Below are 27936 nucleotides of genomic sequence, written 5' to 3' on the forward strand. Positions count from 1 at the left end.
GAAAAAGCCGGCATGCAGCAACGAAAACCTAATGCAGCCAAAAATAAATAAAGTAAATTGTCCAAGTCTGGTCCTCACCAGTTAGACCACGCCTTGAAGGACTTTGATAGCCACGCCCCTCCTGTGTCCCGGGAAAGGAACCCAGCCTTGGCCCCGCCCCTGCCATGACGCAGGCACACGTGACGGCGCGCCGGCGCGCGCTGTTTCCGGAAGTCACCCCCGCGGTCTCCGCCGCTGCTGCCTGCGCTGCTGGCGGTGGAACTTCGCGAGTGGAACGGCAGAGGCGGGCCGGACGGGGCCGCGGGCCTGGCCACTCTGCAAAATGGAGATAATCAGGAGCAGTGCGTGTCCGCCGTGCACCTCCCCGCGTACCCGCGGCCCCCTTCACCCGGCCTGCTAGGCCCGGAACACGGCCGGTCTGCTTGGCGGGGCCTGGGGCAGAGGCAGCCCCTCAGGGGTTTGCTCCCATTTTGCGCCTCTTGGGGGGCCTTATTCCTCTCTGGCCCATACACCCTTGGGGGCCTTGTCGTCTTTCTTACCCGGGCACCCCCAGGGCCTTATCCCTCTCAGGCTCGTGTCCCCGCGGGGCTTATTTTCCGCCCCTGTCTGTGCACCCCTCAGGGACCTGTCCTTCCGCCCTAGGAGACGTAGGAGTTCCCCGGGCCCTCCTTCCTTCCCAACCTAGTAGCCCGTGGGCAAGCAGCTAGGCCACCGGTTCTGAGCCTCTTCTCGGTTTCTCCACAGATTTTAAGAGTAATCTCCACAAAGTGTACCAAGCCATAGAGGAGGCGGACTTCTTCGCCATCGATGGGGAGTTTTCAGGTATCCCTCGCTTGCAAGCTTGAGGCTGGCACCTTGCAGTGCATAGCCAAAACTCCTGCACCCCTACCCCCTGCTCCCTTGCCCCGGACTTCTGCCTGCTGGCCGCTCCTCCCTGTTTGTAGCCTTGGGCAAGTTGCATGGGTCTCCACGTTTCCTCTTAAACGTTTCGAAAGCACGGAAGAGGTGAGGTGCGGTGGGTTTTGTGATTGGGTTTGTGGTTGTTAGACCTCTCAGGGTTGCAGATAGAGATTAAGGTTTTGGTGCTGCTTAAAAACTGTTGGATGTGTGTGAGACAGCTTGGGAGTTCGAGTCAGGCTTTTTTGTACGTGTGGTGAAATACACATAACATAAAATTGATCGTTTTAAAGTTCAGTGGCATTGAATACATTCACATTGTTGTGTATCCATCTCCAACCATCCATCTCCAGAACTTTTTCATCTTCAGAACTGAAACACTCTACCCATTGAACAATAATTCCCAACTCCTCTCTCCCCTCTGCCTCTGGCAACCACTGTTTCTGTCTCTGAATTTGACTAGTTTAGACATTTCCTATAAGTGGAATCATACAATATTTGTCCTTTGTGACGGACTTTAGGGTCGGACTTTTGCAGATAAATGAGGGTATTCCTCTAGGCATTAGTGGAAGTGTTCATTGCCTGCCTTGGCATGGGTGTGCATGTGTGTCTAATACTTTACTAACAGTTATAACTGCAAGATTTTTTCTTTTTCTCCTTTTGGATCAAAGATATCCACTTTTGGTATAGATAACACTTTTGCTACAAGCTTAACATGTTTGTAAGACTTCAGCTCTTTCTAAAGGACTCCGTGCTGCGGGTAATCTTTGGCTTTAATTAAGTGTGCAGTTTCTAGTTGGAGTCAGTTCCCTGGAAAGCTAAGAGTTTTCACCGCAAATAATTGTCTCTTGACCTTGAGTATACCTTTGTTGTGTAGATGTTACTCCAAACTGTTGACCAAGACTGTACTCTAACAATAATGCGCATCAGTATTTGTTGATGTCTGAGTATGCATTAATCTTTGAAAGCAGCAAAACTTATTCAGTCATAGAGATTGTTTCCTTAAATCATGACTGTTTGGAAACCTAATTTTTTTTTTTTACTGAATTATAATTGACCAATTATATCAGTTTCAGGTGTACAACATAGTGATTTGATATTTTTATACACTATGAAATCACCATGCTAAGTCTAGTTACCATCTGTTAGCTACAAAGTTATTGTTGGCTCTATTCCCTATGCTGTGACATTTATTTTATAACTGAAACTTTGTATCTCTTAAACCCCTTCACCTATTTGGCCTTTCCACCCACCCCCTCCCCTCTGGCAACCATTAGTTTACTCCCTGTATGAATGTCTTTGTTTTGTTTTGTTTGTTTGTTTTGTTTTTTGGATTTCACCAATAAGTGAAATCATATGGTATTTGTCTTTCTCTTTCTGACTTATTTCACTTAGCATAATACCTTCTAGGTCTATCCATGTTGCAGATGGCAAGGTTTTATTTTTTATGGCTGAGTAATATTTCTATATATGTATGTGTATATATATGTATGTATGTATGTGTGTGTATATATATATGTGTGTGTGTGTATATATGGCATCTTCATTATCCATTCATCTATCTTTGGACAATTAGGTTGCTTCTATGTCTTTTCTATTGTAAATAATGATGTAAATAATGATGTAGTGACATAGGGATGCATATATCTTTTCGAATTAGAATTATTGAAGAAAAAATAATTTTTGTTTTCGTATAAATATCCATAAGTGGAATTGTTGGCTCATATGTTAGTTCTATTTTTAGTATTTTGAGGAAGCTTTATACTGTTTTCTATAGTGGCTGCACCAGTTGACCTTCCCACCAACAGTACATGATGGTTCTCTTTTCTCCACAACCTTGCCAACACTTGTTATTTCTTGTGTTTTTGAGAATAACCATTCTGACAGGCGTGAGGTGGCATCTCAAGATTGCTTTGGCTGTTCGGGGTATTTTGTGGTTCCATACAAATTTTAGGATTATTTGTTCTAGTTCTGTGACAAATGCCATGGGTATTTTGATAGAGATTGCTTTGAATCTGTAGATTGCTTTGGGTAATATGGACATTTTTACAGTATTAATTCTTTGGATTCGTGAGCACAGTCTTTCCATTTATTCCCATTGTCTTCAATTTCTTGCACCAATGTCTTATAGTTCTCAGAGTACAGGTGTTTCACCTTCTTGGTTAAATTTATTCCTAGGTATTTTATTCTTTTTGATGCAATTGTAAATGGGATTGTTTTCTTAATTTCTGTTTTTCATAGTTTGTTATTAGTGTATAGAAATTTACAACAGATTTCTGTATATTAATTTTGTATCCTGCAACTTTACTGACTTCCTTTATTAATTCTAATAGTTTTTTGGTGAGGTCTCTATAGTGTTTTCTATATTTGAAATCTATTTTAGACACTGAAACTGCCCATTCTCAAATTGAAACATTCACATCTCTAAATTCATTACTATAGAGTTTAGCTTGGTAGCCAGTGAAATTAATGCTAATTTTGAGAAAGTGAAGAAAGGAGCACTTCCAATTAATTTTAATTCATGAAAATATGAAATTATAGCGCCATTGAATAGTTGACTGACATTTTTCCATTAGCATTTATTAACAAGTTAAAAACTTTTATTTCGGGCTTCCCTGGTGGCGCAGTGGTTGGGAGTCCGCCTGCCGATGCAGGGGACAGGGGTTCGTGCCCCGGTCCGGGAGGATCCCACGTGCCGCGGAGCGGCTGGGCCCGTGAGCCATGGCCGTTGGGCCTGCGCGTCCGGAGCCTGTGCTCCGCGGCGGGAGAGGCCGCAGCGGTGAGAGGCCCGCGTACCACAAAAAAAAAAAAAAACAAAAAAAAACTTTTATTTCTTAAAATCTAGGAATCAGCGATGGACCCTCGGTCACCGCATTAACAAATGGTTTTGACACTCCGGAAGAAAGGTATCAGAAGCTTAAAAAGGTACGTGGATGTGCTAGAAAAAAATTTTTTTTCCCATTTTGGTCCTGCATATGTTGAATTATAGAGGAATATAATCGTTAAACTTGTTCATTAATGTCTCAACCCCAGCTACAAAATGATATTTTAGTGGTATTTAAAACAACAGCAAAAATAATTGTTTGCTGGAAAACATTTTGGGGAAGGTTTAGTATTTTCAGTGTTAATTTGATTTACAGGAAATGTGATGTGGTTATTTTACTCATTTGGAAATAGGTTTACCATGACACTCTGGATGGTGGATAGGTGCCTAAGTTGGGAAAAATATTAAGAAATGTATATAAATTAATAATGCATCTGATACCTACTAGAGAATGGACTTGAGGTTATGGGGAGGGGGAAGGATAATCTGTGACAAAGTGAGAGAGTGGCATGGACATATACACACTACCAAACATAAAATAGATAGCTAGTGGGAAGCAGCCACATAGCACCAGGAGATCAGCTCGGTGCTTTGTGACCACCTAGAGGGGTGGGATAGGGAGGGTGGGAGGGAGGGAGACGCAAGAGGGTAGAGATATGGGAACATATGTATATGTATAACTGATTCACTTTGTTATAAAGCAGAAACTAACACACCATTGTAAAGCAATTATACTCCAATAGAGATGTTAAAAAAAATAATGCGTCTGATAGATAATCTGTAATCTGTTCTAATTGGAACAAAGTTAAGTAATCAGAAAACCCACCTGATTGAGAATACTGTTGCTGACGTCGACTGTAGAGCACTGTTTTGACAGATATTTTATTTCCCTTTTCCAGCATTCCATGGACTTTTTGCTGTTTCAGTTTGGCCTTTGCACTTTTAAGTATGACTACACAGATTCAAAGTAGGTTGTTTTAATAAGTGGTGGGAATTCTTTTGTCATGGCGTAATGTAACGCCCTAAGTCTCCTTTTATCTTATTTTCCCCAGGTATATAACAAAGTCTTTTAACTTCTATGTTTTCCCGAAACCCTTCAATAGATCTTCACCAGATGTCAAATTTGTTTGTCAGGTTAGTAGTATAATTGAGTTGTTTTTCTGTTATGAATTGCTGATGAGGCAGTGTGGAAATGTGGAATCAGAATTCTCTCTAAAATTTGGTTCTACTACTAACTTTGCACTTTGGGCAAATCATTTCACCTCTCTGACTTTCAGTTTTAGGGTTGTAAATTAATGACACTCCCATCTTCCCTTTTACTTGAGAATGAGTTAAGGAATGAGATGTAAGTGACAGACAGATGGAAATGAGAACGTGAGCTTTATCATTAGTAAAGCTGAATCTGAGACCATGGCTTCGTAGTGTGACTCTTTTGGGGATTTTTAATGTCTTACCCCTGAATTGAACCTACAGATCAGGACCTTCAGGCTTCTTCCCACCCCATTCTCATTGCACCCATCTCCAAGGGTAGAGCTTTATTTTCTGGAAGAGGCAGGTATGTGTGTATCCTCTTTGAAAAGAGAAAGCCCAAAAGGGGCTAAGCTATATATGTTCAGTTTCTTTTCCCAAGCTCACCAATTAGGAAAGAGAGGGTAGATAAAGACCACTGTTTCCTCCTGAGTAGGAGAGGGCTGACTTTACGAGCCAAGGTAAGGATACAAGGAGGTTCTTTAGAACACCCTGTTTGGAGTTGTAGCTGATCTAGTAGACACTCAGTGAATATCAGTTTCCCCGTTCTGCTCTCTCTTTTTTTTTTTTTTTTTTTTTCTTTCTGCTCTCTTAATAATCTGATACAATGGATAAGGTGAATGTGAATAAGTGTATAGCGAATGGATATGTGATGAAAGCTGAATGTTGGCCTTTTCTCCCTCATGATCTTATGCTTGAGCTTCTCTCCCCGTAGCAACATTAGTTCCTTTGAGTCTTCCCATCTTTCCCTTTTCCTGCATGTAAGTAGTAATGCAGTTAAGAAAGCCTGGAGGGTAGGCTTCTGAGTGACTGAGTCATGTCAGGTTCTTTCTGTAATAAGGCAGGATATAAACAAATGAAATTGAGCATTAATTGTATATCTAGGGCTGAAGAGAAGGTAATTTTGGTTTTGTAAACCTGAATTTTTCTTAAATTAGCAAATAAACCATAGTTGATATTTCTTTACCCTGCAACCATTTAACAGCTATTTACCAGTCACCTTAGTATAGGATACTTAATTAAACAGTATTTGTAGATTTTCACTGAGAGAAAAATAGGCTCAGTTGGGAAATTTGTGTGGATGTAGTTTTCCAACAGTACCAGGAAAAGACAATTATTTAAAGTGGATTCCATGGCTTTAGCCAGGGGTTAATCAAACATGCAGACAGTGGCAATGAGATACCTTGGGGATGATGCTTTGTTCTAAAACACAAACACAGTTATTCTAGGAAATGAATTGGAAACAGATCAAAAGAACCCTACCCATTGTACAAAGCCATTCTGGGGCTACACCTGGAACACTTTAGGTAGTTATAGTAGCCAGCCACTCCTTAAAACAAAGAAAGACATCACAGACTTGAAGACAGGCCAGAGACTAATGTCTAAAATGGACAATGGGATAAAAATGGTACAATTCTCGGGTTTCCCTGGTGGCGCAGTGGTTGAGAGTCCGCCTGCCGATGCAGGGGACGTGGGTTCGTGCCCCGGTCCGGGAAGATCCCACATGCCGCGGAGTGGCTGGGCCCGTGAGCCATGGCCGCTGAGCCTGCGCGTCCGGAGTCTGTGCTCCGCAACGGGAGAGGCCACAACAGTGAGAGGCCCGTGTAGCGCAAAAAAAAAAAAAAATAGGTGCAATTCTCTGTTCTGGAAAAGCAAAGGCAGAGAAGAGGTTTAGACGCAGTAAGTAAACTTGTGAATTGTATGGATATGGTAAATGATAGTGTCTTTGAATTTTTTTCTTTTGTCCTCCATCTAAGGTGGATTTTGTTTTAAAATTCTATGGTGACAGCAGGGTTGCATCTTACAAGGAACTTATTAGCTTCTGGAGTCAGCGACTAGGGTGAAAATTGTGTCTGGTCAAAAATCAATCTTGAAAAGCTCTTATTACCCTTAAAGCAGGGAGAGTTTGGGGGCAAAATAACTTAATATGCTCTTTGAAAAATAAGCATCTGTATACATAGTGAGCTGCTCACACTGGGCGGGATATGGGGGAGCTACCTGAGAGCCAGGCACACTCCTGGAGCACGTGCCCGTCCAGTGGGGCGACAGAAGAACTGCATGGCATTGGCATTGTCTTCACCTCCTCTTTTTCTTCTCTTCTCCTTCCTTTTTCTGACTGAACATCTATAGTTGAATTCATGGAAGAAAATACATACGTGGTCATGAAAAATCGAGACCCTGCTGCTGTCTGTAGAGTAAAGAACGAGTTTCTTTTTTTATCCCGTCTTCCCCATGCCACTTCTTTCCCCATTTCACTCCTTTTATGTCCATATGTACATATACTCTTATGTCTACATATATATACATAATTTTAGCTTTTTTCTTTAATATACACAGGATCATAATATTCATATTTTATATAACTTGTATTTTCTACTTAACACACTGTCTTCATATTTCATAGTATGGATATGTTATAATTTATTTAACTGGAGTTTAGAAGTTTTCCAGTGGTTACCTATTTAAACAATGCTATAGTCAGCATCTGTGTGCAGCATGTCTTGGTTATATGTAGGAATGTTTTTATAGATTTCCTAGAAGGGGAATTGCTGACTCATAGAGCTTATATATTTAACATTTTGATAGATGCGTCAAATTGTCCTCCCAAGTAGCCATGCTCATCTTTTGAATCCTGAAAATGGTACATTTAGGACAAACCAAAGATAGTGGTTAGTAAACCACAAATAGATTTTGTTGGTTCAAAGGGTTTTTCCTTTCTTTTCTTTTCTTTTCTTTTTATACAGCAGGTTCTTATTAGTTATCTGTTTTATACAAATTAGTGTATATATGTTAATCCCAATCTCCCAATTCATCCCACACCCTCCCCCCACCAACCCCTGGCCGCTTTCCCCCCTTGGTGTCCATATGTTTGTTCTTTACGTCTGTGTCTCTATTTCTGCCTTGGAAACTGGTTTATCTGTGCCATTTTTCTAGATGGGTTTTTTTCTTTATTATGGTAAAAAATACATAACCTAAAATTTACCATTTTAAGAGGCTTTCAGTTCAGTGGCATAAAGTACATTTTTTTGTGTGCAACTTAGAGGGTATTATTTGAGTGGAAAGTAAATAGCTTCAAAAAGGGGATAGGTGAATCTCTGACTCTGGATTTTTAAAGAAGGAAGTTAGGATGTTTTGGAGTCTAGTGACAGCAGGGACAAAAATGCCTTTCCATAATCCATCTTTTGGTGCCTCTGTCAGTGATGGAATATTAGGTGGGCAGAGTTTTAAGAATACTCAGGCATGGTAGATAAAAAGGCTTGTGGCCCAAGTCAGAAGTCATTGGGTCTTGTTCAGAACAAGATAAAAAGGGAAGATGTGGATGGGGACTGGTTGCTTATTTGAAACCACAGGAAACCTGGACATGATGGAAAATGATGTGCCTGTACCCACACGTGTGTGTGTGTGTGTGTGTGTGTGTGTGTGTGTATTTGGTAAGTTTGCCTTTTTATATCTCATCATATTTTAAAAAGAATTTGTGTTGGGTAAAAAGTATATGTATATATATATATAAAAGTATATACAGTATATGAAACCTTTTAACATAAGATTAAAAAGATAAGTAAGTGAAAAGTTGGAAGAAAAGAAAAATGAGGATACGATTACTGTGTTATGATTAGAACACAGAATTTGTGTCAAAGAAAGTCTCACCTTTTTGTCTCTGAGCTTCCTACCAGCCAAGAATAGGGGGAACACACAATCAATTCTGTGGCCCATAGGATCGAAATAGGCCAGAGCTCAGGAGGAGTTCAGCTTTCCTCAGACTAGAGACCTCAGGACATTTCCCCTTCTGTTATCATAAAGAAATCACTAATGTAGAAGACCTTGTCTTCAGTGGCATCTCTAAAGAGAGTACTGGAACTGGTACAGCGTCCCTTAGCCTAGACTGATGGTATAATGTCAGGTAGAGGTCAGGAAGGTAGTTCTATGAGGGGTCAGATTAAAATGACTTGTGTGCTGCCCTCTAATGTTCTGACTTAAAACAAGAATAAAATTAGAGAAGCTACAGTGATGTTTCCCACTCTTCAGTCAGTTGAGTAAGAACTTTGTGAAAATTTTCCCATTCTTGTGTAGTATTATTTAATTAATATTTTTACTAACATTTACTTATATATTTTGACTTACCCTAGGCTTGAGATATGTATTTAATAAGTCTCGTTACTGGGAATTTTTCTCTATTTTGATCTTGAATGTAAAGAACATCCAATTAAGAGCTTGGGACTTCCCTGGCAGTCCAATGGTTAAGACTCTGCCCTTCCAAAGCAGGAGGCGCAGGTTCAATCCCTGGTCGGGGAACTAAGATCCCACATGCCACACGGCGTGGCCAAAAAAAGAAAAAAAAGATTTGGGGCTTTCAGAATCTAAGTTGAAGTGAATAATTGATACCTTATAACTTGCACATGTTTGCTACCTTAAACCTGAACCTGGGGTGAGATAATAGAAATACATTTAATTTTTATTTATAGTCTCCTAGTCAGTACAGCCACCAGGAGTTTCCTGCCGATTGGGAGAATATATGTTCACTAAGTAAAATTTTCTTAAATGTTGTGAAACAAAGGATATTTGTTTTATAGGCTATAAAGGAGAAGAGCCCAGATAGTTTAAGTGAATTAATGGATGATTTGGCAGGCGTGGAGTAGAAATGCCTTGTCCTCTGACCTTTAGCGTGCTGCCTTCTTGCCTGGTTGCCTTTGTTTACTTGCCTGAGTTCTTTCTCTGCTTCTATTCATACACCTGCCACGAACATCACCGAAACGCATGTTCTGTTTACTCTTGTTTCAGAGCTCAAGCATTGACTTTCTAGCAAGCCAAGGATTTGATTTTAATAAAGTTTTTCGCAACGGTAAGACTATGTGTGAACTCTCTTTAGAGCTTGTAAATCTGGATTTAGTTGAGAATTCTCTTTTTGTGCCTGCTGTCCGAGACAGGATCTCGGATTCCCAGTCCATCGTGTGCAGCCATGGAGTTTTTATTGTGCCCTTTTTTAAGGCCTGAACAGGAGAGGAGCAGCTACTTCATTTAGCTCTAATGAGGCCCCTCAAGCTCCTGGTCTCACTGAGTGGAGCTTTTCTGTCGCTGGTGTGACTTGGTTTCCTGGCAGACCACCTGGGGGGACTGCATCCCTGTTTCCTTTCAGTGGTACAAGTGCTACGATGTAGCATTTTAAAAAGCAGCCGTATTCCAGTAATACAGAGATGGTCTTTGGAGGAAGAATGTCTACATAGTCTGCACAATCCTGATGGCTAACTTGCTGGCATGATAGGCTGGCAAGCGGCCTGGAGGGAGGGACTACGTCCCTTCCTTATCCCCAGAGCGGAGCACGATTCCTCTTCCATATCAGGGAGGTGACAGTTAAATATTTGATGAATGAACACCGGACGTTAGACCACACCAGAGTGGTTTTCCTTCCTCCCTTCATTTGTTTCCCGAAAAGTGTTGGGGAAAGCCTCTGGTTTTCTCAGCAGTATTAAGTGCCTGCTGCTCTAAGGTCAATAGGTACTTTTCACTTAATTATTCTTGTAAATTGTATTCATTCCCATGGGGAATGTATTATTGAGTGAGGTAAGAAAGGAGATTTTTCTCAGCAAAGGTTCTAGAACAAAGACTTCAGCTAAAGTCTCTTCTCCTGAGCATGATATCCTTGCAGGGCCTTTAGCACCCATGTCATGTTGTTTTTTAAATTGCTTTAGTGGTGCTGCGTCTTCATGTCTAGTGATGATTTTGATTTTTGGAAATACTAAAAGAAATTTGGAATCCAAACTGCTTAACATGGTGGATGAACCAGCTGGGTAACACAGTTTGGGTATAATAAAACAATTTATTTGCTTTGGCTCATACTTGACTCTGAAAGCCATTATAAAACACAAGTTCCAAATGTAGTTAGAGCCCTATAATGGAATAGTTGCAGAAATCTTTTGAAGGAACTACTTTACCCAGACTCATATGAGTGTGTAATTTCCAGCCTGATGGTTTTATTTTCATAAAAGGAGAGAAACAGCTAAATTGGAGGATGCCTCACTCTCTAGTTTTGTAGTCAGACCTTGTAATATTTTAGTCAGAGCTGCATCAGGGCTCCCAGGCCAACTGTTATTACCGAGACTCTAACCCCGTGCTGTTGTAGATGCTCTGTAATTCTGACCTAGACCTTCACTTCTCTTTTCTTATCAAATCTTGCCACTCAGGGTTCGCAAATGCCAGGCCCTTTTCTCTTGGCATTCTTCTTGTTAGTGCCTTTGACTTCCTTGTCTGAAGTGGAACCAGGTGACTCCTCTTACCGTTCCCCCTGCAGCCCTCCCAAGCACAGGTGGTTTCAGCTCTGTCTCTGTATCTGCAGCCGGGCAGTGGTAGGCATGCCACCTTCAATCCACTTGAGTTCCCTCTTCTCAGGAGCCATGCTTCTTCCCAGGGCTGCGTCACCAGCTCTGCCATCCCTCTTTCTGCTGACTTCCTGGGCGTGGCCTTCACCAGCAGCCCTGGCGACGGCTCATCGTCTTTCTCTCCACTCCTACCTCTCTCCTCCTTCTGGGTGACTCCAGCATCCACAAGGACAGCCAGCAAATGCTCTGTCTTGTCTGTTTCTTGGCCAGGCGGTCAGCAGTCCTCGCTTCTGCCTCCCCTTAGCCCTGCACTCCCTTGGTAGCATCATGGGTCTTATTAGCAATAACTGTGCCCATCTCCATCATTTCTCTTGTCTTTCTCTTCCACTTACTTGGGTACCTCATTTCAGCCATCAGTTGACCTCCATTGCTTTTTCACTATCGGTTACCTTCCACTCTCCTGTCTTGACTTCTCTCCTTGTCCACCTGGTCCATCATTATCCTTTCTTCCAGCCCTTGCTCCTCTTTCCCTCTATTGCCCTGGTCTAGCCAAGTCCCAGCCCTGGTTGGATCTTATCATCCACCTCCTCTATTTCTGAGCATCTGAATATTGCAGGCAAATGTGACACACCTGAGCTAATTTGTCACTTTAAATTCATGACCACAAGCTTCAAGAAAGGACTCAGTCGTGCTCAAAAATCCTACTTTTCTGACTTAGAAATTCCCTTTCCAACTCTCTGTGATGTCTGTCGCACTCAGTTGATGACCATGCCTCTCAATGAAAATAGAAGCCATCAGGGAAGAGCCACTTCGTGTTCTCACCACCAGACCCACAGGTCTCCCCCGAACCTGGGCTCAGCCTTTTCGTTTCTCTCCTTACAGAGAAGAGGAGTCCCTGCACCGGTCAGAGGCTAGTACCTGCCTCCTAGTCAGACACTGGCTCTTCCAGTTTGCCCTTCTCTCTCCTGGATATTTTCCCGTCTCTGCTGATCATTCCATCAACCTTTGTAAACATGCTTTGTGAAAGTGCAGAGCTTCTTAATCTAGGCCATGGCCGCCTTCCTGCCATAGATAGAATTCAGAAGTCTGTGAACTTGGGGAGGGCATTGTGGAATTCAAATCTATATTTTCTCTAACCTTGAACTGAATTTGTTTGTTTCTTCTGTTAGGAATGTCGGCAACAACCCAGCAGTGTTAGAGTAGCTGGGAGGTTGTCCTCAGTGAAATCCCAGGTATCTTCAAATGGCATTTCAGTTGTGACAGATATCTTGAATATTGTTTACCTTCATCAGTACTTTGAAATTATCATAGTTATGTCACCTGCCATTAGGTCTTGTTATTTAATGTGTTGACCAGGAAGCTGATTTCCTGTATTATTATCCCGTATTATTATATCACAGATTAAAAAAAGAATTTTTGGTAACTATTTCAATATAATTACCTTTCTTTACAATCTTGCATATTTTATTTTATGCATTTGAAAACATTATTCTGGGGAAGGGTCTGTAGATTTCACCCGACCACCGAAGGAGTTGGTGGCCTGTGAAGATTAAGCAGGCCTGCAGGAACATCTCTGTCTTGAAATAACTCCAACCAAAGCAAAACCATCCCCCCCTCACTTGATTCCACATCCCCTTTCTACTTCTGGCCTGTGATCCTCCCACTCAGAGGAAAGCATCTTGAATGAGATGTGTGTTCTCACTGTTCCTTCCTCTTCCCCTCTAGTTTTTTTCTTCACCCACCCCCAGCTGGCCCGCCATCTGCACCCCTCCAAGGACACTGCTGGTCCCCCGTGCCTGCCATGATCTCAGACCCCATAGATCCTTCTTTGTCCTCATCTTGTTCCACCGTTGGAGGAATTTGACCCAGTCGATTGCTCCCTCCTTCCCTAGACTCTGTCCTCTGGCTTTCAGACACTCATTCTCCTGGTTTTCGTCCCACCTCCCTCTGGACTCCCCCTCGTCCTGATTGGCTCATTCTCGTCTCGCCAGCTTCTAAATATTACTTTTCCTAGTTGGTCTCATATATTCCATGGTTTTATTTATTTTTTATTATTAAATTCTCATTTCGAAATAATTTCAGACTTATATAAATGTTGCCAGAATACCGCAAAGAATTCCTGATACCTTCCCTCTGATTTCCCAGGTGTTAGCATTATAATGTTTGCTTTGTTGTCCTTTCTCTCATTATATATGTGTATATATAATTTTTTTCCTGAACCATTTTAGAATAAGTTGCACCCATGATGCTCCTTTATTCCTAACTACTTCAGTGTGAATTTTCCTAAAAACAAGAGCTCTTATATAGCCCAGTAATCCAAATTAGGAAATTGACATTGCTACAGTACTGTTACCTCATTTGCAAACCTAATATAAGTTTTGCTACTTATAGCAAAAGAGGAAAAATAATTTCCCCTTGTCCAGATTCAATCCAGGACCACACGTTGCCTTTGAACTGTCATATCTCTTTGCTCTTTTAAAATCCAGAACAGTTTCTCAGTCTGCGATTTTAGTACCTTGACGTTTTTGCATAGTGGAGGCCAGTTATTTTGTAGAATGCCCCTCGATTTGGATTTTTTTGATGTTTTCTCAGACAAGTCCAAATGCATCTGTTCATCTCGGGCAGGGATACTGCACATGTGAATGTCTGTGCTGCTCAGTGCATCATATCAGGAGGCATATGACATCAATTAGCCGCATTACCGACGATAACTTTTTTTTTTGTAGTATGTAAAGTATGAAGTACACTAATATTGTTGTGCAGCTGTTGGTGTTTTTAATGTGGATCACTTTTTCACCAATTAGTTTTAGCATCCATTGATAATTCTTGCTTGAAACAATTATTATTGCTGACGAGTGATGATTTTCTAATTCCATCATTCTTTCTATAAAGTTTTTTAAGTGTCACATGGCTTTTAATGCCCCCCCACGTCCTGATGACACCTACATTTATATCTCAACACCATTCTCTGGAGCTTTAGGCTTATATCTGCACCTCTTCATTTATATATACATCCCTAGATGATTTATTATATCCAGGAGGTAGCTTTTGATTTTCACCTCTTGGGCCCCAAGTCTATTCATTGCCTAGTTTTCCCCACTTCAGTAAGTGGCCCTACTGTTGTCCCAACTGCTTAAACCTAATAGTTAGATGTCGTTTTTTATTTTGCCCTTCCCTTTCTCCCTCACCCAAGTATGTTGGCAAGTTCTAGCTCTCCTATCTCTAGAATCATTCTCTCCATCTCTGTAGATTAGGCCAAGGTCATAAACTATGACTTTCTGCCTATTTTATAAATAAAGCTTTACTGGGACACAGCCATACCCATTCATTTACCCATTGTGTGGCTGTTTTCATGTTACAAAGGTCAGAGTTAAGTAGTTGCAACAGAGATCCCTGTATGGCCCTCAAGCCTAAAACATCTACTGTTTGTCCCTTTAAGGAAAAGTCTGCTGACCTCTGATCTAAGCGGTTGTCTCTGGCCTGGACATCTGCAGTGGACAGTTCCTTCCATCTGACCTCCCTACTTCCACTCTCACAGGAGTCCAGATGATCTTTTAAAAACATGGAGCAGATAATGTGATTGTCTTGCTTAAAACCTGATGATATCCCATTGCTCGTAGAATAAAGTAAATTCTTACGTGGCCTGTAAGGGGCTATGTAATCTTGCCCCATCCTCTCCAACCTGACATTACGCCATTCTCCTGCTTATGCTTCCTTGCTGTTTCTGGAACAGTCCAAGCCTTTTCCATCCTCTGGGCATTTATGCTTGTTCCCTGCCTGAAATACTCTTCCCCCAGATCCTTCATGTCTGATTCATTCTTACCCTGAGGTCCTCCCTCCTGGTGGCCTTCTCTGGTCAACCTAAGGTCATTCGCTTCACTACAGAGCAGGACAAGTCTACCTTGTTCACTGTTAGCTCATTAGTGCCTGATACAGTGCCTGGCACAGCGTAAGAGCCAAATCACAGTTTGTTGAAAGGAGAATGAATGAACGAGCGAATGGAGTGAATGAATAGACAAACACATTTCAAAATCATTTGTTTTTTCCATTGATTTTTTTTGAGCTGTAGTTAAATATGGTCTTTCCTGAGTCTTTTAGACGCCTTGGTTTGTTACAAAATTTTTATGATAAATGGTTACTTCTGCTAATGCATTGTTTTAAAAATTCTGTTCAGGAATTCCATACTTAAACCAGGAAGAAGAAAGACAGTTAAGAGAGCAGTATGATGAAAAACGTTTACAGTCCAACGGTGCAGGCGCTTTGTCGTACGCGTCTCCTAACACTTCAAAATGTCCCGTGACGATTCCTGAGGATCAGAAGAAGTTTATTGACCAAGTGGTGTAAGTTCCTAAACTGAAACCAAACGTGCGTTGAGTCACGTGTCTTGGAGCAGGGCTGACGTCTGTATCTCAGGCTCGTGCTTCACGTGCACAGTGCACACAGAGGTGTGATGTCTGAGGGGCAGGATTTAACTGTGGTGTATCTGAGTTTGTGTCACAGCTGTCAACTGTAAATCGAGTTCTGTGTACTGTACTTAGACTTCCCATGTGTCGCCAGGCAAGAGACTATCTTGGCCAAGTGGTCAGACCTGCGTGGACCACGGGCCTGACAGCCACCGTCCAGGCCCCATGAAAGCAGAGGCCCATCCAGATATTTGCAACACATCCATGTTTTTTTCTCTTGCAGTGAAGTTTCTGACAAGCAAACGTGCCCTCGGAGGAGCATCTGGTTTTGCTCTGTTTAGCTGTCAGTATAACTGCTTTACTAGCAAAGTAAAAATGCAAATCATTTGTATTGCTGAATCCTGGAGAAGTTGTTGAGAACTCATTAATAACAGCAACAAATGCCAAAATAAAGTATTTTTCTTTAAGCCTTACTGAACTAAAAAGTTATAACATGATTTGGTAAAATTACAGTGTCGTATGTTCTTGTATTTGGATTGCTTTTGAGTGTGATGATTCTGCTGGTTGACAACTTCATTCCTTAATGATGCTGATGGTCATGTTTTTATTCTAATTCCTCAGAGAGAAAATAGAAGATTTATTACAAAGTGAAGAAAACAAGAACTTGGATTTAGAGCCATGTACTGGGTCAGTTGCCCTGAATATTTTCATGTGTACTTTTTTTGGAAAGGTAGATGATTTCTGGCATGTGCTCCATTTGGTTGCTTAAAAATGCTTTCATAGTCTTTTTATTATAGGTATGTTCCCAATATTTCAGCACTAACTTTAGCATTAACAGAATTGGGACCATGGTATATAGAGACACTGAATGAATGCTTTGTTCCATCCTGGAGGGGAGAAAACTGTTGTGCACCTTTGCTTTAAGTCATGCTCAAGAGTGGCATCATTATTGTAGCCTCGACTTGCGCTTCATACATAAAGGCTTCAGAAGAGCAGAATTTACTGTCAGGCTACTCCTGTCCCTTTTTTTTTTTTTTTTTTTTGCGGTATGTGGGCCTCACTGCTGTGGCCACTCCTGTTGCGGAGCACAGGCTCCGGACGCACAGGCTCAGCGGCCATGGCTCACGGGCCCAGCCGCTCCGTGGCATGTGGGATCTTCCCAGACCGGGGCATGAACCCGTGTCCCCTGCATCGGCAGGTGGACTCTCAGCCACTGTGCCACCAGGGCAGCCCTACTCCTGTCCTTTTAATTTCTCTCTGCAGTAAAAAACATCAGTGTTTCATAGAGTCAGTGACTGAAACAGCCTGCTTTCCTTCCTTTTACTTTGTGACTAGCTTCACAGAAGTGTTTTAATACACCTGTCTACTTAAAACTCTTCATACAGCCACGGGAAGTAATACTTTGGTTAGACAAGAACTTCTGCCTCTTCTATAAAGGCAGTATAATAATAATAATAATAAAGAGCATTTCGATGAAGAAAAGTGGTGAGGAATCCTCCCACCTCAAACATCCTGTCTGCTCTTGTTTGCACATTACCTGTCGCTTCTGATGAAGTCTCCTTTAAAAATTAAATATTTTTCCCAATTTGAAAAAGAATAAATACATGTATATGAATAACTCAATCACTTTGCTCTACACCTGAAACCAATTCAGCATTGTTAATCAACTATACTCCAATATGAAATAAAAAAAATTCAATCCATCTTTATTTATTCTATCCATTATTATTATCATTATTATTTTAAATTTTATGTATTTTTGGCTGCATTGGGTCTTTGTTGCTGTACGTGGGCTTTCTCTAGTTGCGGTAAGCGGGGGCTACTCTTCATTGCAGTGCGTGGGCTTCTCTTGTTGCAGAGCATGGGCTCTAGGAGCGCAGGCTTCAGTAGTTGTGGTGCACAGGCTCAGTAGTTGTGGCGCACGGGCTAGTTACTCTGTGGCATGTGAGATCTTCCTGGACCAGGGATCGAACCCATGTCCCCTACACTGGCAGGCAGTTTCCCATCCACTGCACCACCAGGGAAATCCCCAATCCATCTTCTAAAAAAAAAAAAAAAATTAAATGTCTTTCCCAACCAGTGCTTGGTCAGTTTGAATTTTCCTTTAATGAGCCAAAATTAATACCTTTTCATTTGTTTTTATAGGTTCCAAAGAAAACTAATTTATCAGACTTTGAGCTGGAAGTAAGTGTTTATATTATACACGAGAGCTCTGTGAGGGACCCAGGATTTAAAAACTAAATGTAATTTTTTAGCTCTTATTTCATTTTTGATATTCTGCAGTTCTTGGTGATTTGACCATACCATGTTCTTGGGCAGTGCTTTATTTTGTTATTGTTTTCCCCTAATTTCTTAAGTTGAATACCCACTTAATTTATTTCATACCCACTTAATTTATTTCCTTGTTATTCCTTCTTAGTAGATGTTGCAAAGCCTTTACAATTTTCTTTTAACTGTCACTTTGGCCTGTCCATTAACTTCTGGATGTGTAGTGTTTTTGTTCTTTGAAGGTATCAATATATGGTAAAGATTTGGTTTTAAGACCTGGGAAATACTCAGGTGAATGCTTTTTCTAAAACAGGGGTTAGGCCATGGGTAGGTTTCAGGAGGCCTATGAATCCCCTGAAACAATATCCAAAATTGTGTGTGTGTATTTTTCTGGCGGTGTTTCTATTGGTTTAATTATATTTTCAAGTGGATCTCTAACTCAAAAATTGAGTATCAGGATTAGACAGATGGATGTTTGCACTTGACTTTGTTTGGGGTTCTTGTTCTTTCATTAGAGTCTGCCAGTGGCATGTATACTGGGAATTTACTTTGACCAAAACAGGAAAAGGGCCATTGTTGTTTGACCAGGCTCCTTTCCTCTCACGTTATCCTTGCCACGTACTCCACCCGAGTTCCAGATTCCTCTCCTGGGCAGATGAAACTACTGTGCCGGATTACAGCAGAGTTACTCATCTCACATCTCCCCTGTGCATGCCCCAGATCATCCAAAGAGACCTTCAGAATTTTTCTTAGGAAGTAAACATTGTGATATTTAGAAGCAAGATTTGACAGTGTAGTAATGAGTTGACTGTATTACGGGATGCCTGACATTTCAGAAGATGCCTAAGTCCTAAAAATATTAATTTGAAATCAGTTACATTCCTGTGTTTTTTTTTTTTTTTTTTTTTTGCGGTACGCGGGCCTCTCACTGTTGTGGCCTCTCCCATTGCGGAGCACAGGCTCCGGACGCGCAGGCTCAGCGGCCATGGCTCACGGCCCAGCCGCTCCGTGGCATGTGGGATCTTCCCGGACTGGGGCATGAACCCGTGTCCCCTGCATCGGCAGGCAGACTCTCAACCACTGCACTACCAGGGAAGCCCACATTTCTGTGTTTTAAGAGGAGAGAGAGGGAAACATTTAGTAGCTGAAATTACTCTAAAGTCTTCCTAGTAGTGGTATTTATTTCATACTTAATAAAACTTAAGTAATGAAATTATGGCTATGTAGTTGTTTTTAAAATACGTAGGGTTTTAGCTGTTGTCTCATCTACTGACGTCATGTTTTCTTTCTTTTCTTTAGGTATCCCAAAGGCATTCATGTTGAGACTTTAGAAACTGAAAAGGTAACCTCAAGAATTATCCAGGGCCAACATCAAACGCATGAAACCTATGCAACAGTATGCAAATGCAAAATGCAATCAAATCGAGCAGTTGAAAGTCAGAGTTTACTCCTTGGCTCTGCTACATATGAACTGGGTGACACTGGGCAAGTCATTTCCCCTCTGCCAGCCTCGTTTTCCTCATTTGTGCATTGGGCATGAGCATGGTAATGAGCTATACCTATCTCACAGCTTTTTAAAAAATAGTTATCAAGTGGGTAGATGGAAGTGAACATGCTTTGTAAACTTGAAAGTATGCAAATGTTAGTACATGTTCTTAATCCTCACAGAAAGCTGATATACATGGTATCCATGTAATAATTGCTTCCTGTTATGTGGCCCAGTAAAATTAAATTTTAGAATCTGGGGCATAAACATAGCTATCATCATGTACTCCCAGGGTGCAGTGATAGAACTGTGATGGGTAAAGGTGGGCTGATGGTGAGCTAATAGTGCGTTCCTTCTACAGAATTTTAGAATTTAGTTCTTGTTGTTAAGTCAGATGTCTAATTAAATAAGAGATTAAGTAAATTAAGTCTTGCTAGAAGAAAAATCTCAAACTTTGACACAGGAGGTTTTGTAGTATATTTGATTGATACAAAATGCAGTATGTGAGAAAGAAGGTGCTAGTTATCTGACAAGTTACCAGAAAATCCAGGATTTTTTTTTTTCCCTTTTTTTTGGCCATACCACACGGCTTTTAGTTTCCCGACCAGGGATTGAACCCGGGCCCTTGGCAGTGAGAGCCTGGAAGCCTAACCACTGGACCACCAGGGAATTCCCCAGGATTTTTTTCTTACGTTAATGAAATGTAGAAATTTTTTTATCGAGGTGTGGTTAACTTACAATATTACAGTTTCAGGTGTACAACATAGTGATTCAACATTTTTTATAGATTATATAGAAATTATCTTAAAAACAACTATTTAGAAATTCATGTTCAAATGCAGCATCTTAGTGTTCATTATGGAGTGTCTTATTCTCACAGTCTGTTGATACTTATAATTGTCTTTTGGGGTGATTAATAAACCATGGGAAAATGTCATGGAAACATGGAGGTGGAGTTTTGGTTTGTAAAGCAACAACTCAACTTTTGGTGGCATTTCAAAATACTTTCAGTGTGTTTAGCCCATGAAGGACTGTGCAGTGAGAAAAACTGTACTTCTACTGGTAGCAGAATCTGAATTTTGGGGGGTAGGGGTCAGGTAGCTTCCAGAAAATTGTATATCTGCTTTATGTCTTTTAGAAAGAGCGCTATATTGTTATCAGCAAAGTAGATGAAGAAGAACGTAAAAGAAGAGAGCAGCAGAAACACGCTAAGGAACAGGTGATTGGATTATGTTCATTTCCTTTGGGTGAGAAATGGCTACAGAGTTGTAGATCCTGTGATAGATTCAATTTAATGAATATTTTTCTACTAGAGAAGAATCGAATTGGTAGCAAAACCTGGAAGAGAATGAGGGGAACCTAAGGTTAAGTAATTAGATGCAGCCAACAAAGTGAGGCTGGCATCATGGTTGACCAGTCTTCACTTCCATGAAGCAGTCTTGGAGAAGGAATTAGTGGTTATCATTTAAATTGTGTGTCACTGAGCTTCACAGCCCATTAACTAATCTTGCTGTGTCTAACTTCAGGCACAGTTACTAGTTTTCCTAAAACAAAGTTTAGATGATATGATTTGACAGATTAGGATGCATGGTCATATTTGCATCGTTGGAACCTCGCCCTGGTTGTCCTCTGGAGAATGGATTCGAGTAAGTCTGGAGGCAGGGAGACCAGTTCACCTGCGGAGTAACCAGCTAAGAGATGTCAGTGCCCTGGAACAGGAAAGTTAGTAGCAGTTTAGGTGGAATCTGGCCATCTTTAGAAGGTAGCGTCAGGAATTTGTGATTGGATGTGGGTGGTGAAAGACGAAGGCAGAAGAAAGAAGATGCTCAGGCCGGGAAGTTGGGCAGCTGGGTAGGCTGACATCAGTCCACTTAGATGGGGTGGCGGAGTGGTGTTGGTGGGGGAGCGCAGGTGGAGGAGGCCAGGAGTGGGTTTGGGCGAGGGTGGACGTCCAGCTCACCCATGCATAAAGCAGGGCCACATCAGACTAATGCAACCAGGAAAGACACAGCAAGCCTCTGTTAGATTTAGACAGTTTATGACTTAGAGAAGGTGACAGCTACACGTGGTGCTTGTCCCACAAACCAAAAAGACAACACTGAAACAAAAGGGGCCAGGTGACTGCAGAGTGAGCTGTGGATGCCCCATCGCCGAGCAGCCAACTCTAGACTGTGGCTAAGTGCTTTCATACTCTGTAGCTCTATTCTGAAAAGGCAGTGGGGCAGGAAGCCCCAGGCCTCATCAGAACCTGGGCAGCAGTGAGAAACTGTCTCATGACAGCCTCCCAGGCGAGAGAGGGAGGTGGCCTCCCATCCTCTCCTGGGGTGTTCCATCCAGATGCACATTAGTTACATCTCAAGCCTTTGCCTGCGTGGACTATCTGGATATGTGCAAGGTCACCAGGATACCGTGGTAGGGCTGTACCCCTACAGTGGACAAAGGTGTTACATTCTGCTTTTGAGCAGATGAGGTTTTCGATGTTTTGGGGGCATCTGAGCATTGGTGTCCTGTCAGCAGATTGTCGTGCTGGAGTGCAGGAGAGGGGTGAGGGCTGGACTTTGTTGTTGTTGGCAGAGAGACCGGGACAGGATGAGAGCACCTATCATATGCATGAGGAAGGAGCAGAGGGCCCAGGGTCGGATCCTGAGGACCACCAGCATCTGAGTGATGGGCAGAAGTGCAAAAATGTGCCTGAGGTTATTGTGACACCGCAGCCAAGGGGAAGAGTGTTTGAAGAAGGGGATGTTGACAGGGTCTGATGCTCTTGAGAAGTAGAATGAGGACTGAGACATAGCCATTGGGTTTAGCCTTGGGAGTAGGTTTTTTTCTTCTTTTTTAAAGAACATTCTTTAAAAAGTTAAAATAATTTTAATTCTGGTAAAATGTATAACATAAACTTTACCATCTTAACCATTTTAAACTGTACAGTTTTGTACTGTAAAATATATTCACACTGTTGTGCAACCGTCACCACCATCCATCTCCAGAACTCCTTTCATCCTGCAAAACTGAAACTCTGTACCCATTAAACAATAACTTCCCATTCCCCCATCCCTCAGCCTCTGGTAACCACCATTCTACTTTTTGTCTCTGTCAATTTGACTGCTCTATGTGCCTCATATAAGTGGAATCGTACAGTATTTGTCTGTTACTGGCTTAGTTCACTTAGCATAATGTCATTTAGGTTCATCTGTGTTGTAGCATGTGACAGAATTTCCATTCTTTTTAAAGGCTGAATAATATCGTATGTACTACATTTTGTTTATCCGTTTATCTGCTGTTGGACACTTGTGTTGCTTCTACCTTTTGGTTCTTGTGAATAACGCTGCTCTGCACATGGGTGTACAAGTATCTCTTTGAGTCCTCGCAGTTCTTTGGGGCACATACCCAGGAGTGGGATTGCTGGCTCGTATGGTAGCTCTGTTTCTAATTTTTTGAGGACCAGCCACACTTTTCCACAGTGACTGCACCACTTTACATTCCCACCAACAGGGCACAAGTGTTCCAATTTCTCCACATCCCTGCCAACGCTTGTTAGACTTGAGAGTAGTTTAAAGAGGTGAGCAACTTCAGTGAGGGTGAAGCGGGGGAGCAGGGGGCTTGCGGGTCCCTGGGAGTTGAACTGGACCTAGTGAGTGGAGAGGAGTCTTTAAGGAATTTAGCTGTGAAGAGACAAGAAGGAGAGTGGTTGCGTGGAGCTCAGATTAAAGGAAGGGGTTTCAAGATAGGAGAGAAATTGAGCCCATTTAAGTGCATTGGGAATAAAACAGGAGAGAAGAAACTGAATGGGGATGAGTCTCAGTGTTGTGCTATAAAAATTTTATAAAAATGCATTTGACCAGGAAAAAACAGTCTGAACATTCTTGATTTGACAGTCAGCTGCTGGGTGGGTCACCTCAGAATTGAATTCAGTATTGAGTTTGGCCAGCAGGTGGCAGCTTTTAAAAGTTTGTGTTTCTAAGGCAACTTGAGAGACTAGGAAATTTCAACAGTTGATGGGAAGTGATGGGTAAACCCTAGCACTGTTGTTTTAGTAACTAATGAATAATTTGCCACTTTGCTCATTTTAAAACAGAAGAAAGTTATGTGCATAGGTCATTTCAGATGCAGTTGTTTGGGGTGATAGCTCAAAGCATGTGAAACTAAAACTATCTAACTCCATATAAAACTTCAGTCTTTTTTTTTTTTTGCCTAGATTTTAACCCGTTCAAATAAGCAATATGTATACGTCAATAGTGGTTTTTTTGTTTTGTTTTTAAATTAGGAAGAACTGAATGATGCTGTGGGGTTTTCTAGAGTCATTCATGCCATTGCTAATTCGGTAAGTGAACCAGACTTTTTAACTAATTTCATGAACATAACATTTAAGGTGAAATGCCCAGTTATCATTGCACATTAATCATCTGGTCACGTTTAGATTGTTTACCTGGTCTGGAGGGAGAAGTTAGAACTTCATAAAGACAGATTGTTGTTATAAGGCGCTTAGTGTGACATCGTAATTGCGGAATTATATCCAAACCATTTTTTTAGAAAGCATTTCTTGTAAAACGCAGGGGAGGATTATACAGTGACAGCCTTATGTGGCTCCATGGAACTAATATTTATTATTCTCAAAACCAATAAGAAGCAGAATAATAAACTAAAGAATATGGTGAGAAACAATCTAGTGTTTGAAGCGTTTTATTCCTTAATTAGAAGAATCTAGAGGGTAAAAATAATTGTATTGAGTTCTCTGCATAACTGTGATTGAATCTTATATCTCATAGCCTTAATAACATTTGATACATTTAAAAAAATGTATTGACCATTTGTGTAAATATGCTGGAGGGTTCTGTAATAGATAGGATAGACATTTCCCCTTGTTTCGTAAATCCTTTCAGGAAAGAGGCACCCACATCTTGAATAGATTAAACTGGGTCTTGCTGCTGGTTGTTTTGTGAGTTTTGCATCCGAGTCAGACTGCTTGCCTGGATGCTAAGTTGCCTGGAATCCAAGACTTTTCTTTACTTGAGTAGCTGGCCTAGGGAGAAGAAGTTGTTCCCCTGCAGAAGGAGTCATCTTGTCCCTTAGACGCTGAACTCTGCATCAGGGAAGCTTTACGGCCGGACTCCAGGAGTCCGTGAATGTCTCACCACCAGGTGCAGGCTTGTCAAACAGGAGCATCTGAGGAGAGGCAGCCACTGTCCCCCGTGGGGGCGGGGGGCTGTGGCCAGTAAACAGAAGTTAGAGAGCCTTGTGAAGGAGGAGGGCTGGCTCACCTGGAGCTCTTTCGCTCAAGTAAGTGACGTCATCAGAACGGAATAGAGAGTTGGATGAGCCTGGAGAAAAACCAAGGTGTGAGTCTCTTGAGAAGTGGCTAAGATTACAGGTATCCAGAAAAGCAGAGAGGAGTCATGTTTGCTTACATTATACACTCTTAGCAACCTTTAGAGCAGTGGTTGATTTGACTGAGGCTGTCCGTGAAACACAGAGATGTGGGGTGGCAGTTGGCTTTGAGCCCTCTTATAGCCACTGTGAGGGTTTAGGTAGCTTTTCCAAGATTGGGACGTTTGTTTGCCTTGTACAAACAATTTGGATACCTTAGCCTGCTGTGCCTCTGTTTATTTTTTCTCTCTGTTGTCTCTCTTCTGCAGAGTGATTCATAGTATGTTGCTGACCATTGGTAGTTCACGTCACAAAGCATACTGCGAGAAAAGCCCTATTTATTAGTGATCCAGACTTAAAATGTAAAAGTCACATACCTTAAAAATACTAACATAGTTAAACTCTGTAGAGCCAGTGAACAGTAGACTCTCTTTATATCAGATCAAATTCTTTTCCCATCACTCTTGGTAGTGAATCTGTTTTAAAAAATTTTGTATTAATTTTTCACCCAGAGAAAAGTTGCAAAACTGGTGCAGAGTTTCCATATATCCCTCACCTAGCTACCCCAATGTTATTATCTTACATAATATACGGTTATCAGAACCAGGAAATTAACATTGGTACAATATTATGAACTAATTTGAATTTCACCCTTTTCCACTAAGTCCTTTTTCTATTCACAATTCTATCTAGGATCCCACATTGCATTTACTTGTTATTTCTCCTTAGTTTTCTGCAGTCTGTAATTTTCTTTGTCTTTTATAACCTTGATATATTTAAAAAAATATTTATTTATTTATTTGGCTATGTCAGGTGTTAGTTGCGACATGTGGGCTCTTCCTTGCGGCACTTGGGCTGCTCTGTAGATGTGGTGCATGGGCTCCAGAGCGCATGGGCTTAGTAGTTGCGGCACGTGGGCTCTCTAGGTGTGGTGCGTGGGCTCTAGAGCGCACAGGCTTAGTTGTCCCAGGCATGTGGGATCTTAGTTCCCTGACCAGGGATCGAACCCATTTCCCCTGCATTGAAAGGCGGATTCTTAACCACTGGATCACCAGGAAAGTCCCAACCTTGATATTTTTAAAGAGTGTTGACTGTAATTTTGTCAGATGTCTCTCAGTTTGGATTTGTCTGATCTTTTCTCATGTTGGATTGAGGACATACATTGATTGAGGCAGGAATACCACAGAAATGACGGTTCATGATATTGACCTGAATCACTTGGTTTAGGTGATATCTGCTGGATTTGTGCACTGTAGAGTTACTGTTACCTCCTTTGTGACTGATAAATATTTTTGGGGAGATACTTTGATTGAGACAAGGAAAATCCTGTGTTTTTTTGTTTGTTTGGGGTTTTTTTGGCTGCACCACGTGGCGTGCAAGAGTTCCCTGACCAGGGATCGAACCCTTGCCCCCTGCGGTGGAACCGCAGAGTCTTAACGACTAGACCACCAGGGAAGTCCCGAAAATCCTGTTTTTCCTCAAGCTTTTGCCTGTAACAGTAGCATTTGTCGGTGGATCTTGCCTGCAGCCATTATTGCTGTGGTTTTCTAGTGGCGAGTCTGTGTTTCCCTCTTTCTTTCTCCATTCGTTCTTGGAATTCTTCTAGAAGGAAGAGCTGTCCCTGCTCCCCTGTTTATTTGTTAATTCTTTTTAAAATTTTTTTGGACTCAGGGAAATTTATTTCATTCTACAGATTTTAATCTACTTTTTTTATTGTTTATTTTGGGGCTCAGATGGTACCACCTTGGCCATTGGAGTTTCTTCAGGTTGACTCCCCCTGGAACAAGCCCCCACCCTTTTCTGAGCACGTCCTTACTTTCTGACATCACAAGATGTTCCAGACTCATCTTCTATTTTCCCTGCCTCAGCTGTAGAATCAATGACTTCTCCAAGGAACCCTGGTTCCTTTTATTGGAGAATGGTGTTTCGAAACCAAGATCTGGTCCTGGGCTACTACTGTGGTGTTAGTGCTTCTAGTTCCCCTCACTGGACAGAGCTAAGAATGATACACGTGTGTAACCATGCATGTATACACACATTGATATTTCCATGTCTGACATATATGTATATATATTAAAAAATGCCTTTATACTGATAGACCTCAGATTGTAGTCCAATACCACAGGGTTTCTTTTTTTTAAAAGTTAATTAATTAACTAATTTTTGGCTGCGTTGGGTCTTCATTGCTATGCGCGGGCTTTCTCTAGTTGCGGCTGCGGTGAGCGGGGGCTACTCTTCGTTGCTGTGCTTGGGCTTCTCATCGTGGTGGCTTCTCTTGCTGTGGAGCACAGGCTCTAGGCGCACAGGCTTCAGTAGCTGTGGCACACGGGCTTCAGTAGTTGTGGCTTGTGGGCGCACAGGCTCAGTAGTTGTGGTGCACGGGCTTAGTTGCTCTGTGGCATGTGGGATCTTCCCCGACCAGGGTTCGAACCTGTGTCCCCTGCATTGGCAGGCAGATTCTTAACCACTGCGCCACCAGGGAAGCCCAGGGTTTATTTCCAACCTACTCTCTTTTCTTATTTGTACATTTTTTTCTCCAGCATTGGGAAATGCAGTTCTTATTATATGCTGTTTTCATAGTTCTGTTCTTATCAGCCTCCTTCAGTGTTGTTGAGGGATTCATTTATAATACAGTTAGGTTCATCTTTCAGGTTTGTATTCCATTTTGGGTTCCTTCCACGTCTTCTCTGTGGTTTTAATTAATATTTGGTATTTTAGCATTGTATAGGTGTTCAGAATGTGCCCACACACTGAGCCAAAAGGACAGCTTGTCTTTTGGATTTGGGAGATTTTGTGTAAAATTATTTCAAATAATTATGTTTAGCTCTGTGAGTCAAGGAGTGTTACTCTGAAGGGCCGCTGGGACATAGTGAAAAGCTCCACTGTAGTGACCAGATGCTTTATGTTAAAAATGCTGTCACCTGGCTAGCTAAATCCAAGTTGATATTCCGTTTTCGTAGTTTAATTTTTATCAAAATGGACCAATTTATTGCACATATATTATACCTTACTGGTTGAAAAGCAGTGAATTTCATTGGAAATATTTCAGAACGAGCCCCATGAATTTTGACATAGATAATGAAGGAAACGAAAACTCATTCTACTTAATAAAATTAGAAATTAGTTATTTTT

At 41.6% G+C, this 27936-nt stretch overlaps 1 protein-coding gene across 2 annotated transcripts in view; it reads left to right on the top strand.

Annotated features, from left to right (window-relative positions):
- Positions 1-215: 215 nt before the first annotated feature.
- Positions 216-27936, top strand: part of PARN (poly(A)-specific ribonuclease) — a 164850-nt gene continuing 137129 nt past the window's right edge. For both annotated transcript variants that reach the window (XM_082670611.1, XM_082670612.1), the window contains exons 1-12: positions 216-341; positions 745-822; positions 3743-3822; positions 4621-4688; positions 4774-4855; positions 9749-9809; positions 15458-15623; positions 16308-16373; positions 17832-17870; positions 19254-19296; positions 20579-20659; positions 23705-23761. In XM_082670611.1, the coding sequence (XP_082526737.1) occupies positions 323-341; positions 745-822; positions 3743-3822; positions 4621-4688; positions 4774-4855; positions 9749-9809; positions 15458-15623; positions 16308-16373; positions 17832-17870; positions 19254-19296; positions 20579-20659; positions 23705-23761 (840 nt within the window). In that variant the 5' untranslated portion in view covers positions 216-322. The remainder of the gene's footprint in view (positions 342-744; positions 823-3742; positions 3823-4620; positions 4689-4773; positions 4856-9748; positions 9810-15457; positions 15624-16307; positions 16374-17831; positions 17871-19253; positions 19297-20578; positions 20660-23704; positions 23762-27936) is intronic.

This window comes from Grampus griseus, assembly GCF_964374135.1.
Source record: "Grampus griseus genome assembly, chromosome: 14".
Lineage (NCBI taxonomy): Eukaryota > Metazoa > Chordata > Mammalia > Artiodactyla > Delphinidae > Grampus > Grampus griseus.